Genomic DNA, 16,758 nt, shown 5'->3' with positions numbered 1-16,758 from the left:
AGTGTTTATTTGATTAATTCGGGTTTGATTTTTTTTTGAAAAAGAAAAAAAATTAATTTTGGGTTTATGGATTTCGAGTAGAGAAAGTAGAATCCGTGGTTAAGGAGAAGTGAAATGATAAGGAAGAAGGGAAGGTAAAATTGGAATTATAGCTACTACTCATAGCATTCTAAATAAATGGAGAGAAAAGGTAGCAAGATTTTAGGAGAAAAATATGGAGCATAATTTGGAGCAAAATATGGTTGTTTGGAATATATAAGAAGAAAGAGAGAGAAAATAAAAAAGGTAGGGATTTAAGTAATTAATTTGAAATTTTTGTAATTTCTTTTTCAACATGGGATATAATGTAATAAGGCAAAGTTAGCATATGTATATATGTAATTTTTTCGAAAAAAAATTGAAAAATGTCACGTCTAACTCTAAATACCGCATGTGTGAGTTGTTCTGAAGTGGATAGACATGAAAAAAATAAAATTAAAACTAGGTATTTCCTTTGTTTCGTTTTACTTGACCATCATACTAAAAGTAGTTATTTCAGTTTATATTGCTTAATTTATGAAATCAAAAAAAAATTATTATATTTTTCTCTTTCTACACTTAGTTTTAAATGACTCTATAAAGTAATAAAAGTCTAATTTAAAATTTCAAAACACCATCAATAAAGTTAAGTTTTAGTAAAATAAATCATAATTAAAATTTTCTTAAAAAATGCACCAAGTCAGTTAAGTTTTAGTAAAATAAATCATAATTAAAATTTTCTTTAAAAAAATGCACCTAAGTCAACAAAGGTTAAGTGAAACAGAGTTAACACCAACCCAAAAAAAAGGACAAATTTGGGCCAAATGATTCAAATAGTCAAGGGCAAATAACATAAATCCCGACAGTTTGGAGTTTAATTACAGAAAATAGCAATATTTTTTTATAATTACTGAAAATTTTGATTTTAAATCTGCAGAGATACATAATTAGCTCCCAATACATGCAACAAAGATACATTTTTCCTTTATAAAGATAATTAGCTCCCAATACATTTTTTTTGTTTTGAGTCTGTCGAGATACACAATACATTCAACGAAGATACACTTTTCCCATTGTAAAGATACATAGTTAACTCCCGATATATTTTTTTCGATTTTGGATATGTCGAGATACATAATTAGCTTCTGATATATTCAATGAAGATACATAATTAGTTGAAATTTTTGTAATTATTTTGTAAGGGTGGGGATTTGGGTAAATACGGTAAGTTAAAGATGTATATTTATGTTATTTTTCCATGATTCAAATAGTAAAAAGGAAAAAATACGTAAAGTAGCATACTTAAGTATTAAATTACAAAAAATAGCAACACTTTTATCAAATTACATTTTGTAGCATATGTATTTGTATTTTTGTAGCAACAGTTTGCAAAAATACAAAATACATATCGATCAAAAGCTTAGTAAAAATCATATGTATTTGTATTTTTGTAGCAACAGTTTGCAAAAATACAAAATACAACTTGCTATATTATGTAATTATGAAACTGTTGCTATAAAACTCATAATTAAGGGGATAAGTATGCTATTTTTGAATTTTGCGCGGGTAAAAAACACTTCTCCATTGGGCTTCTTTAGGGCCAGGATGATGATTCAAATAGCAGAGAAATGCACAAAAACATTTCAAAACATGCCTACTTATTCCCAGAAAATGTAGCAAAGACCAGAAAAATTGTGTCCGGCTTGCGAGTGATCACAAAAGGTCCTTGTAAAAGAACCTCGAATAGTCAACTCCTCATGATCACTCAAACCCAACGTTTATTCAATCAACGTCGTGCAGTAGAACTGCGGTTCTTTTACACTGATGTTACAAAGATAAGGAACACATAAGTGGCTCGGGGCATACAGTATCGTTATCAGCTGAGCACTGTAGGAGGAGGAGGTCGATCTCAAACTTGACAAATTCTTCACTTCTGCCAAAACACAGTGCAAACACACCCGCACCACCCCACCTTTTTGAATTCTCAAGAAAGACCGATTACCTTTCCAGTAGACGTGTCAATGTCAATCTCGTAGAAACAAGGCCTCGTAGGCAAACCAGGCATTGTGCTCATTGTTCCAACTAGAGGATAAATGAATCCCGCGCCAATGCTTGCTCTAACGTCCCTGATGGGAAGGATGAATCCACTAGGAGCGCCCTTCTTCGCGGCATCATGAGAAAATGAATATTGTGTTTTAGCCATGCAAATTGGCAGATTCAAAAATCCTTGCTTGGTATACATCTCAATCTGGTTCTCAGCCTAATAGCAAAGATATCAAAATCCCTGTTAGTAAATTATATTGACTGAAAGTATTTCAGCGCATGTAACTACGCTTTCAACCTATAATGCTCGGACTCTTCCAAAAGGCCGTTGGGTGCCTGCTGGATCCTCTAAAAGTCGAGCATTTTTGGAGGATCTAATATGGGTACAATATCTTAGTAGAGTCCGAGCAACATAACTTTCAACAATAACAAAGTCTTCTATCAGACTAAATTAGAGGCGGATCCAGGATCCAGACTCTCCGGGTGCCAAGTAAAATTATCAACCGGTACATTTACGACGCTTGTTGCCCTATTTTAATCAACAATGCTTAAACTGGTACATTTACGACGCTTGTTGTCCTGTTTTAATCAACAATGCTTAAACAAAAAAAAAATTAAAAAAATGATGTGTTGCTGACCAAGATAGAACCACGACCTTTGACCCACAAAAGTGGCACTTTACCACTTGCACTAGATAGTGCTTTGGTATTCACGACCTTTGACCCACAAAAGTGACACTTTACCACTTGCACTATATAGTGCTTTGGTATTGTGAGTGACAAATTTAATGTTTTACTATATCAGTCTCAATATATAGAACAATGCTGAACAAAAAAAAAAATTAAAAACTAGATAGTGCTTTGATATTGTGAGTGACAAATTTAATATTTTACTATATCAGTCTCTATATATAGAACAATGCTTAACAAAAAAAAAAAAATTAAAAAATGACATGCTGTTGACCAAGATCGAACCCGCGACCTATTATATACAAAAGTGGCACTTTGCCACTTGGACTAGATAGCACTTTGGTATTGTGAATAACAAATTTAATATTTTACTATATCAGTCTCGATATATATAGAAGATTGCTTAACAGAAAAAAAAACTAACATTACTTAACAGAAAAAAACCTAAAAAATAATATGTTGCTGCCCGAGATCGAACCCACGACCTATTACAAACAAAAGTGGCGCTTTGCCACTTGCACTAGATAGTGTTTTGGTATTTTGGGGGCAGATTTAATATTTTAATATATCAGTCTATATATATAGCTATATATAGAGAGTTTCTGTCGAAGTTTGCGGATGGCGTGCCACCCACACCGACCTTAATAGATCCGCTCCTGGGCTAAATTACAGAACAATCTAAATGGATCAGTGATATAAAAGAAGCGTGAAGGCATCAATTAGTCTATACGTACCGACACCTTCAGCAACAAATTGCAAGGCAAAACATGATTAAAGAAAAAACACTTATTATTGAATGATTCCGTGGCGGAGCCAGAATTTTGGTTAAGAGTGTTCATATTTTCCCTTTTTTTTACAAGGGCAAAGAATTGTTTAACAAAAAAGGGGAAAAAAAATGTTGTTACGCCTACCAAGGTTCGAACCTGGGCTGTTGACGCGGAATTGCACATCCTTGACCACTGGGTTATTGTTTTCTAGCTTGTCAAGGGTGTACAACAATATGTATAAAACCATAAATATCTATATTTAACCTATATACTTGAAAAAAAATTCCGACAAGAGTGTTCATCTGACCACCCTTCGATGGTTGTAGCTCCTCCACTGGAATGCTTCATAGACGAGGTTATGTAGGAGGTTGTGGAGGATACGGATTAGGGTAAAAGGTTAGTGGATAGGATGTATTGTCTTATTGTCGTCCATACTAGTAGTCATAATATTACTCTTGTAGTTTCTGGTACTTCGACTATTTAATGGCTTTTGTAGTATTGGTCTGTTACTATATGTTGTTTTTTGTTACTATCTATTGTTTCTTGTAATTTTATCATTTCCTTTTCTGGATCGCTTTGGACTATATTTTTCGAACCAAGGGTCAACCGAAAACAGCCTCTCTACCTTTGACATAGGTGTAAAGTCTGCATGCACTCTACCCTCTCCAGACCCCACTTTGTATGACTAACTGAGTATGTTGATGTTGTTGTACATAGAGGGAGTTCATTGGTTATTGGTTGTAAAAATTATACTCCCTCCGTCTCATTTTATGTGCTGCCATTTGACCGGGCACGGAGTTTAAGAAATAAGGGAAGACTTGGTAAAGTTTACCAAATTATCCTTTATCAAAAAATGTGTCAATATCTTTTTTTTAATTAAGTGGGACCAATAAGGGTAAAAGGGTAATTATGCCTTTAAAAAGTTGCCAAATAAGGAAAGGCGACACTTATTTTGGGACGAACTAAAAAGGAAATGATAGACACATAATTTGGGACGGAGGGAGTATCATTTATGGGGAAAATACAGAAAATGGCATTATGGTACAAGTAAAATCACAGAGAATTTTGCCAAAGGTCCAATGTACGTAAAAATTAAGAGGAACTATCCTTCCATACCGGAGCTTGTGTCAAGAGGCATATGTTCTGTCAAAAAGATACGAAAACAAAAGCAGATGCACAGTTTGATGCATAATGTTGTCTCTTAATGTCACATCAGTGGATAAGGGAAAACGCATGCATAATTGAAGGATATTGTGTTGCTAAGTGCTAAGCGGACATAGTGCTTCTTCGTGTTCCGGTTTAATGACTACAGACCAAGCTGAAAGAAAGTATTGCAAGGGAATTGGAGCATGCGTTGTGCTGAAGAGACTAAATAAATTAAGTGTGCTCCCTCTAATAGCTTAAGCTTTTAGATGAGATAGTTACACACTTCCCTCTAATAGCTTAAGTTTTTAGATGTGATAGTTACACACTTCGACATGGTATCAAAGCAAGCAGAGGTCCTGGGTTTGAGTCTAGGGATGGCAATGGAGCAGTGCGGTGCGGTGCGATTTTTAGGCTATGTGAGTGTGGAGCAGGTTGGAGTAAGTTTATTTTAAATGGGGTGGGGCGGGGCGGGTTGCGAGTATATGCGGGTTTAAAATAAAAAAAAAAAAACTAAAATTTAGTATTATATGTGAATCTGCCTAAAATTATATGTATTCTTTATATGAATTCTTTACTTAAAATTTTATCATACTTAAAACGACATATATAACACTATAAATAAATAATTTCATAACTTTTTCTTTTCAAATCAGTAAAATAATTTTATAACTCAAAATATCAAACAAAAGTTTAAAGGTTTTTCCCTACTAAATCACTTTGTCGTACATAATTTATTTAATTTATCTACAGCAAGGACTTAAAAATATTGTGGTTTCCAATGGAGTTACAAATTTTTCAAAAAAGAAAGAACTAAAAATGTGGGGCAGTGCGGTGCAGGTATACGCGGGTATGAATGTGGGGCGAATTTATGTGGGTTTAAAGGTGATGCGGTGCGGTGTGGTGCGGTTTATAAATTCATGGGTTTAAAAAAACCCGCACCGCCCCATTGCCACCCTTATTTGAGTCTCACTGTCACCCATTCTTAAAAAAGAATTTCATATGCTGGTCCATGAAAAAAATCAGGCACAAGTAGGGCGTGTTGAAGAGACTAAAGGGTTGTTTGGTTTGAATATAATCTATACTGAAATTAGTTATGATGAGATAAGTTATGCTGAGATAAGTTATGCTAAGATTAATTATATTGGGATTATTTCTTATTGAGTGTTTGGTTTGTTGTATTCAAAATGATATGCATTGTATAATTCTAAGAATAAGTTAATTGATTACAAAAATACCCTCCACCTTATTCAACCTTTTTTATATAATTTTTTTTCAAGCTTGAAATATTCATTCTTAAAAATAAAATTTCGATCTTATTTAGCTTTTTTTGTGTGTTTGTGCATTCCAATGATTTCGTCGTGTGTATTTAAAAATAAAATTTTTAAAAGTGTACCTTCCTATAATTATGTTGTGTTTGTTTTAAAATAAATCTTACATATTATTTAGTTTAAATTAAAACTTCCAGCTTAAATTTATTAAAGTAAAAGAGAATTTGTTGTTTATGCCACTTTATTTAAACACATATCACTCATATATTATAAAATATTAAAAATTATTTTAATTGATATATACAATATCAATTTTCAAGTGATTAAGAAACTATTTAATTTAAAATATATAATTCAATAATACAACGCTTTTATTATTCTTAAGAGAAATTAAAATGTATAAATAAACATAATAATTAGTCAAATAAATTCAACGTTTAATATATTCATAAATAAAAAATATATTTAAATAGTGTAACTTTTTAATAAAACATATGAAGATTTATCATAAAATAACAAGTAGTGGAGGTTGTGAATGTCACTATAAATGGTATTAAAAATATTGTGAATATGTATGGATGTGAAAAGTGATTATAAAAAGGGTTTGTGGGGGTATTTTTGCCATTTTAATTACTTTATCCATGGTTAACTTATCTTAGGATTGCTATCCCACCAAGAGGGCGGGATAACTTATTCTGGTATTAATTAATAATCTCGAGATAAGTTATCCCAAGTTGTACAATCAAACAAGAGATTATGAGGCACTAAAATTTTATCCTGGGATAATTTATTCTTATCCCTCACACCAAACGACCCCTAAAGATATGAAGTGTGCTCTCTAACAGCGTAAGCATTTAGATAAGATGGTCACATACTTCAAGACGTTACGCAGTACAAATTGTGTGTTTAATGTCCTCATGTATTATAGAGTTGAGAGACAGAGACTAAACGGGGCAGTTCTGTTGCGACTTGCAACAGTTTCATATAGGTCATTTGAAGCAAACATTTATATACACCAGCTTGGTAGCTCCAATTGAGTTGAATCTCGTATAGGAATATTCTGGGGGCTAAACGAAGACAGATATAGCAGCACAATTATGCTAACTACAAAGGGATGTAGAAAGCAAAAACAGAAGCGAACAAAGGCAAGCACAAAATCAGTATGTTAATTTAGGCATCACAAATGTGATAATGACAAGAGCACTTCAGAATTTCAAAGAACAATAACGGTCGTCGTGGTTTTGCTAAAAAAATAGGGAACCGTATTGAAACATCAAATTCAATGTATGATTAGACATTCTTTTAACAACCGTGTTGTCCAGGCCAGCTTGCACACAACTCGACTAATTCCATGGTGTAACTGCTACAACACTCACTAGCACAGATCCCGAGTAACTCTATCCACCTAGGCTTACATAAAAACAACTACTGATGTAGGGATCCTTAGGTGCTGGACTATCCATGACATCGAGAGATAAATTCTCCACGTATCACCGATATTCCTGTCATTGTTTTCCCAACTGAAGCTACTTGATTTGAGTTGAAAATGGATTAAATACTACCAATTTTCTCCTTTTGAATGGAACTTATAGAGGTAATACTCCATGCAAGCAGGAGCATATTATATTTTAACTGACTGATCCTATGTCTGAGTTAGAGCGGTTTTTATGGAAATTAAACCCTGTCGTAAATATAATAGGTGCTAGGTGAATGGTGATACTTCTCAGGCATATTTTCATCATTTTCCGGTTTTGAGTTATCTTACCGGCTTTTTAGATTTAGGGGCATGATTTGTGATTCAGTGTGGCAACCAGCCACTTGTGGTCACAGTTCAAGCTGTGGAAACAGCCTCCTGCAGAAATGCAGGGTAAGGTCGCGTACAATAGACCCTTGGGGTCCGGCCCTTCCTCGGATCCCAGCATAGTGGGAGCTTTAGTGTACCGGGATGCCCTTCTTTTCTCTTTGAGCGACCAGCCACTAGAAAAGTCTTTTGCGGCAGACTAACAGGTGATGTTACGCTTGATCTCCAAGCTCTCTCAATACGTCATGTATATCATTATAGTTTCACGAATTTTTACTCATCACTGCAACCAAGTCTACGATTACAACCTAGGTTGCGCAAACTCTTCACTTCCGATGCTGCACCGGTGTCAGATTCTCCAAAAATACACTACATTTGGAGAATCCGATGCGCATCAGTTGACATTTTTGAAGAGTCTGAGCAATATAGACTACAAAAACTCTTCTGCAACGCCTTTCTGGACTAAAATCAGTAATAAACTCGCCACTTGCCATTTACTGTTATAGTCCGGCCTAGCATCATATCCTCCCGTTCTCAGTATATTTAGAAGTCTCTCATAGAACTTCATCAACTGCTAGACCACACCTTGGATGGTGCTTATTCTATGTACTTACGGGAAAAAAGGGTCACCCACTCTTATCTTTGATTTTACTTAGATGCATAAACTCAACCCAGACCTCCTACCAACTCAAGGAAAAGGTAGCATATAACAAGTCTAACAAAGCAAAGCATCTACGAAATGTAAACTGAACTCTTGCATCTGTAGCAAGTAGCAAATATAAAAGATGTCAAACACCGAATTGTTTTTCTGAATTTGTTTATGATACGGGCACGACTATGAAGATCGATGTGTGTGCAAGTGTGACAAGAGGCCATCCAAGGAAGTGCAATGCTAAAGTGTGAGGAGGACCGAAATTCACACTAAAGCCGCCCCACTCTACACTAGAGAGGCGCCCCTTAGTCATTAAGGTTCTTTTGGACAATTCACTTTGTTATGTAATAGACTATATTTAGTTTAGTATTAGGGTTTTCATTCCTTAGTTGATTATTATTGTAAGTCTTTGAACTTTGAAACACCAAGTCCTCTCTTCAATTGAGACAAAACCGAAATTAGGTCACAAGTGTGGATATCACTTGTGTTGCAATTGTTGGCTTGAAACGTTGGTGCTGGAGGAGGTAACGTTCCTCTTGTGTCTTTGTAGGAGATTAGTGATAGTTTGTGTAGGTTGTAAGTGTCCTTAGGTTTGACATATCTTAGAGTCCTTGTAGTCTATACACTCCTTTGTCAATCTAACTATCCACTTTATCTATTGAAATCGTCTCTTGTTGTGTTTTGTGTTCTCTTGCCGTTTTTAGTGTCTTGTTCTTGTGGACTGTTTTGTGCGAGCTGTGGACTGTTTTGAGGCTTCTTAGGACCATTTGGTATCATTTGGTATCAGAGTTAAGGCTGGTTTTGTTCCTAAAATACCAATCTTGGGCTTGGTTAGTTGAAAAAAAAAGTGTTCTAAGTGTTGGTGTTCTTGTTGTTGTTGTTGTGTTTGGCCGAGATTAGTGTCTAGATCTAGGCGTGTTTTGCTTGTCTTAGTTGTTTCTAGTGTTAGTTTTGTTTCTCTCTAACACTTTTGAGTCAAAAAACCAAGTTCTTGAGCTAAGTTTCAAGTGTTGTTGAAGGTTATGGACGGCTAGTGTTGTTGTTGTTCTTATTGTTCTTGAAGTTGTGTTGAAGGAGTGTTTTCAAAAGGTGTTGTTTGAACTTGAAAACAAGAGAAGAAGAGTAGACTTCTGGTTTATCTTGGAAACATTTCCAAGACAACACCAAAATAGTAAGGAAACAAAAGTCTTCCAAAAGGTGTAGCTACCAAAATGAAGTAAGACCACTTTCCAAAATTGTCCAAAAGAGGAAAGGAGACAAGACTACCAAAAAGGTTGTATTGCCAAAAGAGTGAAAGTAGGTCAAGACCTTTTGAATCTTGAAAAGGAAGCCAAAGGTCTTGTTTGTCTCCCCATAGCAGAGACTTGTCTACCACTTGAACAAAAATTGAAAACTAAGTTTTGGAACAAAATTTTTCAACTTCAACAACATTCCAACGACCAATAGTCGAGTGCCACATCATCATAAGCTCAAGAATTGGAATTCCTAGTTTCTTTTCTTTGTTTCCATTGGTTTCAATCTGTTGATTCTTATACTAATTGGCAACTAGTAAACACCTACTAAGTTGTAAATTAGTTTTTCAATACGTTTCTTCGTGTTAGCGTTATTTTTGTGCTTGTCTTGTTTTTGAATCGTAGTATTTCTTGGTTCAAGTGCGGACATTACTTCCTTGAGTTTTCAAACAAAGAATCCACTCCGACCAAGAAGTAGACTTACTCCTCAACTCATCACAAACTACGAGCCAACTTGCAACACTTATGACATCAAGTGTAAGACGAACAAGGTGTGTGAGAGTGTGGTGAGGAGTTTGTGAACTAATTATTTGTTGTTTTTGTAGGTTTGTGTGGTATTGTTGTTGGAGGGTTCAAGGACGTAAATATTGTTGGTGTTGTTGTGTGTGACGTTGTGGGCTGATTTGGTGCTTTGTTGGACCGTAACTTGAAGGTTTGCCTTAGGTATAATCGTAATGGAACCCGAGGTTTCAACCTCTCAACCCACGATGGACAACAATGACACGAATGTTATATTGGCTCAACTTGAAGCCATGTCCCGTGACATTGCTAGAATTAATGCGGGTATTGAAAATTTAAAATCGGAAATGGCATCGGTGAAGGGTGAGATGTCGACTATAGGTGGGAGAATGGAGCGAGTGGAAAGCCAAAGAATCCGACCTTCTACCCCTCAAAACACCTCACCAACCATTACTCCCAAAACTTTGCACCAAATGCTATATCCACCAAGACAACCGTCACTTACCACAAATCAAACCAACCTTTACTCCACAGGGCGAGAACATGATAGGCCAATCCACCCTCCACTTCACCAAGTCCAACAATAAGGACTTGGAACCAAATACCACCACCAAACTCGAGCCCTCCCATCCAAACTCCACTTGACCAAAGACCTTACTATCCAAATCCAATCCCGCCGCTACAAGCTCCACTTAACCCAAATAGACCCATCCATGTTGAGGGGTATGATAGAGGATAACAACATGCTGGTTATGGACCGTATGATGAAGTTTACATGAAAAGGGAGGAGATGAGGGGTAGGCAAGGTGATCCAAGGGAAGTTCATGGCCGAGAAGGAAGAGTTGGCCATTGGAACCAACAAGGGAACCAAAACTGTGATGCAGGGCTAAATACCATCAAGATGGGGCTTCCAATCTTCAAGGGTGAGAGTGATCCCGGAGAGTTTCTTGCATGGGAATCCGCATGTGAGAGGGTCTTCCAAATCTTACCGAGGAGAAAAAGAGTTGTTATGCAATCGCTCACTTTGAGGGTTATGCTACTACATGGTGGGAGTATGTTAAGCGTTTTGGTAATGTCTTGGTTGAGGGGCAGCCCCCTCCTTAGTTTCGGTTAAGGTACCTCATGAGACAAAGTTACTTACCCGAACATTACCAACAAGAGCTCCTCGCCAAGTTGTATAACTTGAGGCAAGGAAACAAGAGCGTCATGGCTTACTACAATGAGTTCCAACAACTCATTTTGAAATCACCGAGGGGGGCAAGTAAGCCATGACATTGTTCGATTCAAGGTTGGATTGAATAGGGATATCTCCTCACGATTGACACTTCACAAATTCGACACTATTGATGGCATCTTCCAAGCCGCTTTGGAGATTGAAAGGGTGCTAAAGGAGAGACTGGGGTACAAAGTACAAGGGATAATCTCCCTTGGGTTGGCACAAGGACAAGGAGCACTCATTCAATGCCGAAGGCTGTCCAAGCCGAGAACAAGACCTCCCAAAGGTACCCTCCAAGAAACGAAGGTAAACCACACTTCTCTTCCCATTCTAAGGGCTTTCAATGTTTTAAATGCCAAGGTTGGGGGCACAAGGCTAGTGAGTGTCCAAATAGGAGAAATGTGATCCTAAGGGAGGGGGAAATGATACTTTCTTGAAGTACAGATGGGACTTAAACCGGATGAGATTGATGAACAATCTCAAGATGGAGAGAAGGGAGAAGTCGAGGAGTCAAAAGAAAGAGGTGAAGAAGATGTTTGGCCATGTAATGGTGAGCTTGAAGTGCCATGTTTGGTAGTGAGAAGAGCCATGATTAGAAAGGCTTTGGTTGATCCTAGTCAAAGGGAGAACCTTTTTAACACCAAATGCCTTATCAAGGGAGTTGTGTGCTCTATGATCATTGATGGAGCTATTTGTGCCAATATTGCTAGTAGTACTTTGGTTGACGTCTTGAAGCTGCCCACAATCCCTCATAATAGTCCATACAAGCTTCAATGGTTGAATGAGTGTGGGGAGTTTAAAGGTAACCCGACAAGTGATGATACGGTTTAAGGTAGGCGACTACCTTGACGAGGTGTTTTGTGATGTTATTCCTATGCAAGCGTGTCATTTATTGTTGGGGAGACCATGGCAATATGATAGAGCTACCGTGCATGATGGAAGAACCAATAGGTACACTTTTGAGCTCCATGACCGAAGATATACACTCCACCCTCTCTCACCGTTACAAGTGACTAAAGCTCATCAACAAGTGAAGGAGTTGGAAGAGAAGAGGAAGAAGGAAAGGAGAGGGAAAACCGAGAGTGTAAATAGTGAAGAAGGGGTGGCAGCAATGGTTCAAGGAGGAAAGAAGTCCCTACTTGTGGGACTTACCCGCAAGGCTCCCTTATTTCTCACTAACAAAGGTACTAGCATTTTGCCTAGTGCTGCCTTTTCTTGTGTGCAGGTTCATGATCATGTGCTTCCTAAGGAGGATACCAAGAGGATTACTTACCAACACATGCTTAATGATCTCAAGGAGCCCTTGGCTAAGCATCCAAGCTTCGAGACAGAATATGAAGACTTGATTCAAAGAAAAAGCCTTGAAGGTGATGAAGCTGTGAATTTGAGGCCAAATTCCTTTCAAGATGGAGAGGATGATACGGGCACGACTATGAAGATCGATGTGTGTGCAAGTGTGACAAGATGCCATCCAAGGAAGTGCAATGCTAAAGTGTGAGGAGGACCAAAATTCACACTAAAGCCGCCCCACTCTACACTAGAGAGGCGCCCCTTAGTCATTAAGGGTCTTTTGGACAATTCACTTTGTTATGTAATTGACTATATATAGTTTAGTATTAGGGTTTTCATTCCTTAGTTGATTATTGTTGTAAGTTTTGAACTTTGAAACACCAAGGCCTCCCTTCAATTGAGGCAAAACCGAAATTAGGTCACAAGTGTGGATATCACTTGTGTTGCAATTGTTGGCTTGAAACGTTGGTGCTAGAGGAGGTAACGTTCCTCTTGTGTCTTTGTAGGAGATCGGTGATAGTTTGTGTAGGTTGTAACGGTCCTTAGATTTGACATATCTTAGGGTTCTTGTAGTCTATACACTCATTTGTCAATCTATCTATCCACTTTACCTATTGAAATCATCTCTTGTTGTGTTTTGTGTTCTCTTGCCGTTTTAAGTGTCTTATTCTTGTGGACTGTTTTGAGGCTTCTTAGAACCGTTTGGTATCAGTTTACTTCCGTAGAGAAAGACAAAAAATATCAGAAAGAAAGAGCAGCAATAGGTATGAGCAATAGAACAATCTACCTCTTCGGAGTACTCTACTCCATCAGCACCATATGATTTTGCTATTGCCTCTATTTTATCTTTGATACCTATATCCAGCGGGTACAGGAATTTTAGTGGCTGTTGTGCATTCTCACAGGCCTTCTGAACTGCGATTCCGAGGTCCACCTGAATAAACAATTCCATCTTACAAATTAGCAACTAGCAAACCCCATAGCAAAACGGTCAACACAACATCTTCAAAAGTTTTTTCAGGTTATTGTCCAAAATAAGGATGGAAGATTGAAATTATTTACAGGTTCTCATATGGTCATACCTTCATTACATCACATATATTTAAGCCAAAATGTGAGAATCTTCAATTTAATAAACTACATCCAAACTAATAAAAAATTTCCAATTGGTTAATTTTGGGACAACAAACAACTACGGCAAACATTATGGCAAAAAAATTAGCTTAAAGCTCTTGCTAGAACCAAATAATTGACTGTGAGTCATGCATGGGCTGCTGGCTCTATAATGGATTTGTTAGGAGATTTACCGAATCATGAACCAAATATTCTGCAGCAAATCATATTATCAATTTTGGATAAATGTTCCTGTTAACTGATTGCATAAAAGACTTACCGCTCCTTTGCCACCATGGGCATGATGAGTACAAATTACTGCATCAAATGCCCCTGCAGCTAATGCAGCATTTTTAACTGCATTTAGTTCCGCTTCAGTATCAGTGGCGAATGCATTAACGGCAACCACGACATTTACACCATAAGATTTTGTATTTGAAATATGTCTCACCAGATTCACACAACCAGCTTCCACAAGAGTAAGATTCTCAGTTACGTAGGCACTGTCAAGAGGCTTTCCAGCTGTGACTTGAGGTCCTCCACCATGCATTTTAAGGGCTCTTACTGTGGCTACAATAACAGCGCACTGAGGTTTCAAGCCACTATAACGACATTTGATGTTCATAAACTTTTCCGTCCCAATATCAGAACCAAAGCCAGCCTCTGTGACCACAAAGCCACCAGGTCCTACGAGCTTCAATGCAATCTTGTCAGCAACAATAGATGAATTTCCATGAGCAATATTAGCAAAAGGACCCGCATGAACCAGAACAGGAGTTCCCTCGAGAGTCTGCATAAGAGTAGGATTAATGGCATCTTTCATCAAGACAGTCAAAGCGCCTCCAACCCCAAGATCATCAGCTGTAACTGGATCACCGGCCTTGCTATTCCCGACCACCATTTTTCCCAGCCTCTCTCGCATATCGGCTAGTGATGTCGTGAGGGCTAGAACTGCCATTATTTCACTAGCAACCGAAATATCAAATGCTGTCTCGCGCATCATCCCCTTCTCTTCAGGTCCCTGACCTATGGTAATTTTTCTCAAAAACCTATCATTGACATCCATGACTCTTCTCCATGTAATGGAAGCAGGATCTATATCTAACCTAGCAAATTTACTCACCTCTTCAGGAGTAAGGTCTTCGGGGGCTGTCTTGTCAATACCAAGTTTCTTCAAACGCCTAAACATTATGTCACAGAACTTCCGTTTACCTTCCTTAGTTGGCGGGCATAACCTATTAAAGAGAGCCTTGTCAGACTGTGTAGATTCATGGAAAATTCGTGTATCGATAGCAGCAGCCAAAAGGTTATTTGCTGCTGTAATTGCATGAATATCTCCAGTTAGGTGAAGATTGAACTCATCCATTGGTATCACTTGACTGTAACCACCTCCTGCAGCACCACCCTTGATTCCAAATGTTGGTCCTTGTGATGGTTGGCGGACACACGTCACTACCTGATAGCACCAGGTGGAACGGAAACTGGTTAGAGAAAAAAATAGACGGCATATATATAGGAGGCAAATGCTGACATGGATAATGCCTTTTTATAAGATAACACAAGAACAATAATAGTTCATTATGATAAAATGAACATGAACCTCATTCGATCAGCAGGTCAGCTATAAGTTACTGATTTAACTTTAGCTAAGAATACAATCCTGCATGTATACTAGATACTAATATCAGAGAAACTTAGGACAAAAACGGAAGATATGAGCGAGCAATTCAGCAAAAAAAGGAATAACCAAATCTTTCATCTGTCCAAGATTTCTCTTCTAATCGCATTATATTCCATGTGGAGAGGGCCAGGTAGCACCAATATACTAGCCAAAGAGGACATCCTTAATTGGATTAGTAAAAAAGATTCTATCAGTATACAAGACAATGAATAAACTTATTTGAATAACAGAATCTAGATCATGATTTAGAGAGCTCGAAATGAAAAACGTTCGTCTTTATCTATCCAACTTCTCTCTGACGCCATCAAAACTAACAATATTGCCACGTCTCTTCACGTATATATCATCCTTCTTTGTAAGTTCAAATTACAACAAATATTAGTTTACAAGCATATATTAGCTTAAAATTAAGATACAGACAACTGTTCATTTTCTTTAAGTTGGTGAGACAGACATCCTATAGAGAATTTGAAGTCACCTTTTTATCAAGGAAAGCTCCCAAAGCCTGGCAAAGACCGACCGTGGTGGTGGACTTCCCTTCTCCAAGAGGGGTTGGAGTTATCCCTCCAACCACCACATAATACCCATCCTGACTTCCTCCAACCTCATCAAGCACGGATAACAGCACCTAAAATCACACCAAATTCGACATATCAGCTCACCAATCGTAAAAGAAGAGCCAACATACTAATAGAAACGAAGAAAAGTCACATTCACAAGTAAAAAACTTCATTAATGTCTAAGAAACTCAATGCAGAATAAAAGTATCCGATAAGTAATAATCATTCAGCAACAAAAAGTAGAATTGCCACTAAACCCTTCATACTACATTGGCTAAGACTTGCCATGTAATTGACTACATATCAGTTGGGACTTGGGAAGAAATCAATTTCTTTTGCTATCAAGAACATAAAGGAAATACATCTATGCATCTCAATCACATTACTCTTCTATGCAGACCACGCAAACTCTAACAAATTATTAGAACTTAATGCAGAAGAGTATAGCATAACATAAACAAGTTAACAATACAAAATTGTACATTTAATGGCTCACATAAGATCAACTTATCAGCAACTGAATTCTTTTGTCATCTTAACTTTAGTTTTCTTTCATTAAGCAATACTTTTAATACAAAATGAATGCTTACCAATACATATCTATTCTCCAAATCACCAAATCCTCAACAAGGTAACCAAAAGACAACAGATAGCTAAAGGAAAATCAAGAAAAAATAAAAGACCAGAAACACAAGAAAGAGAGTCAATTAGCAAATTTGGTAATACATGGATCTACTTACAATAGCTAAAAGGGTCACCCCAA

At 37.2% G+C, this 16,758-nt stretch overlaps 1 protein-coding gene across 1 annotated transcript; it reads right to left on the bottom strand.

Annotated features, from left to right (window-relative positions):
- Positions 1-1,659: 1,659 nt before the first annotated feature.
- On the bottom strand, positions 1,660-16,063 carry LOC107874073 (formate--tetrahydrofolate ligase; the record flags this gene model as incomplete). Its single annotated transcript, XM_047396502.1, is given in 4 exon segments — positions 1,660-2,278; positions 13,429-13,575; positions 14,035-15,210; positions 15,914-16,063. Coding segments are annotated over 4 exon segments (1,749 nt in total), but the record flags the coding sequence as incomplete, so codon positions are not given.
- Positions 16,064-16,758: the final 695 nt, after the last annotated feature.

Source organism: Capsicum annuum, chromosome 1 (assembly GCF_002878395.1).
Source record: "Capsicum annuum cultivar UCD-10X-F1 chromosome 1, UCD10Xv1.1, whole genome shotgun sequence".
Taxonomy (NCBI): Eukaryota; Viridiplantae; Streptophyta; class Magnoliopsida; order Solanales; family Solanaceae; genus Capsicum; species Capsicum annuum.
This window is presented reverse-complemented; position numbering and strand designations above follow the sequence as displayed.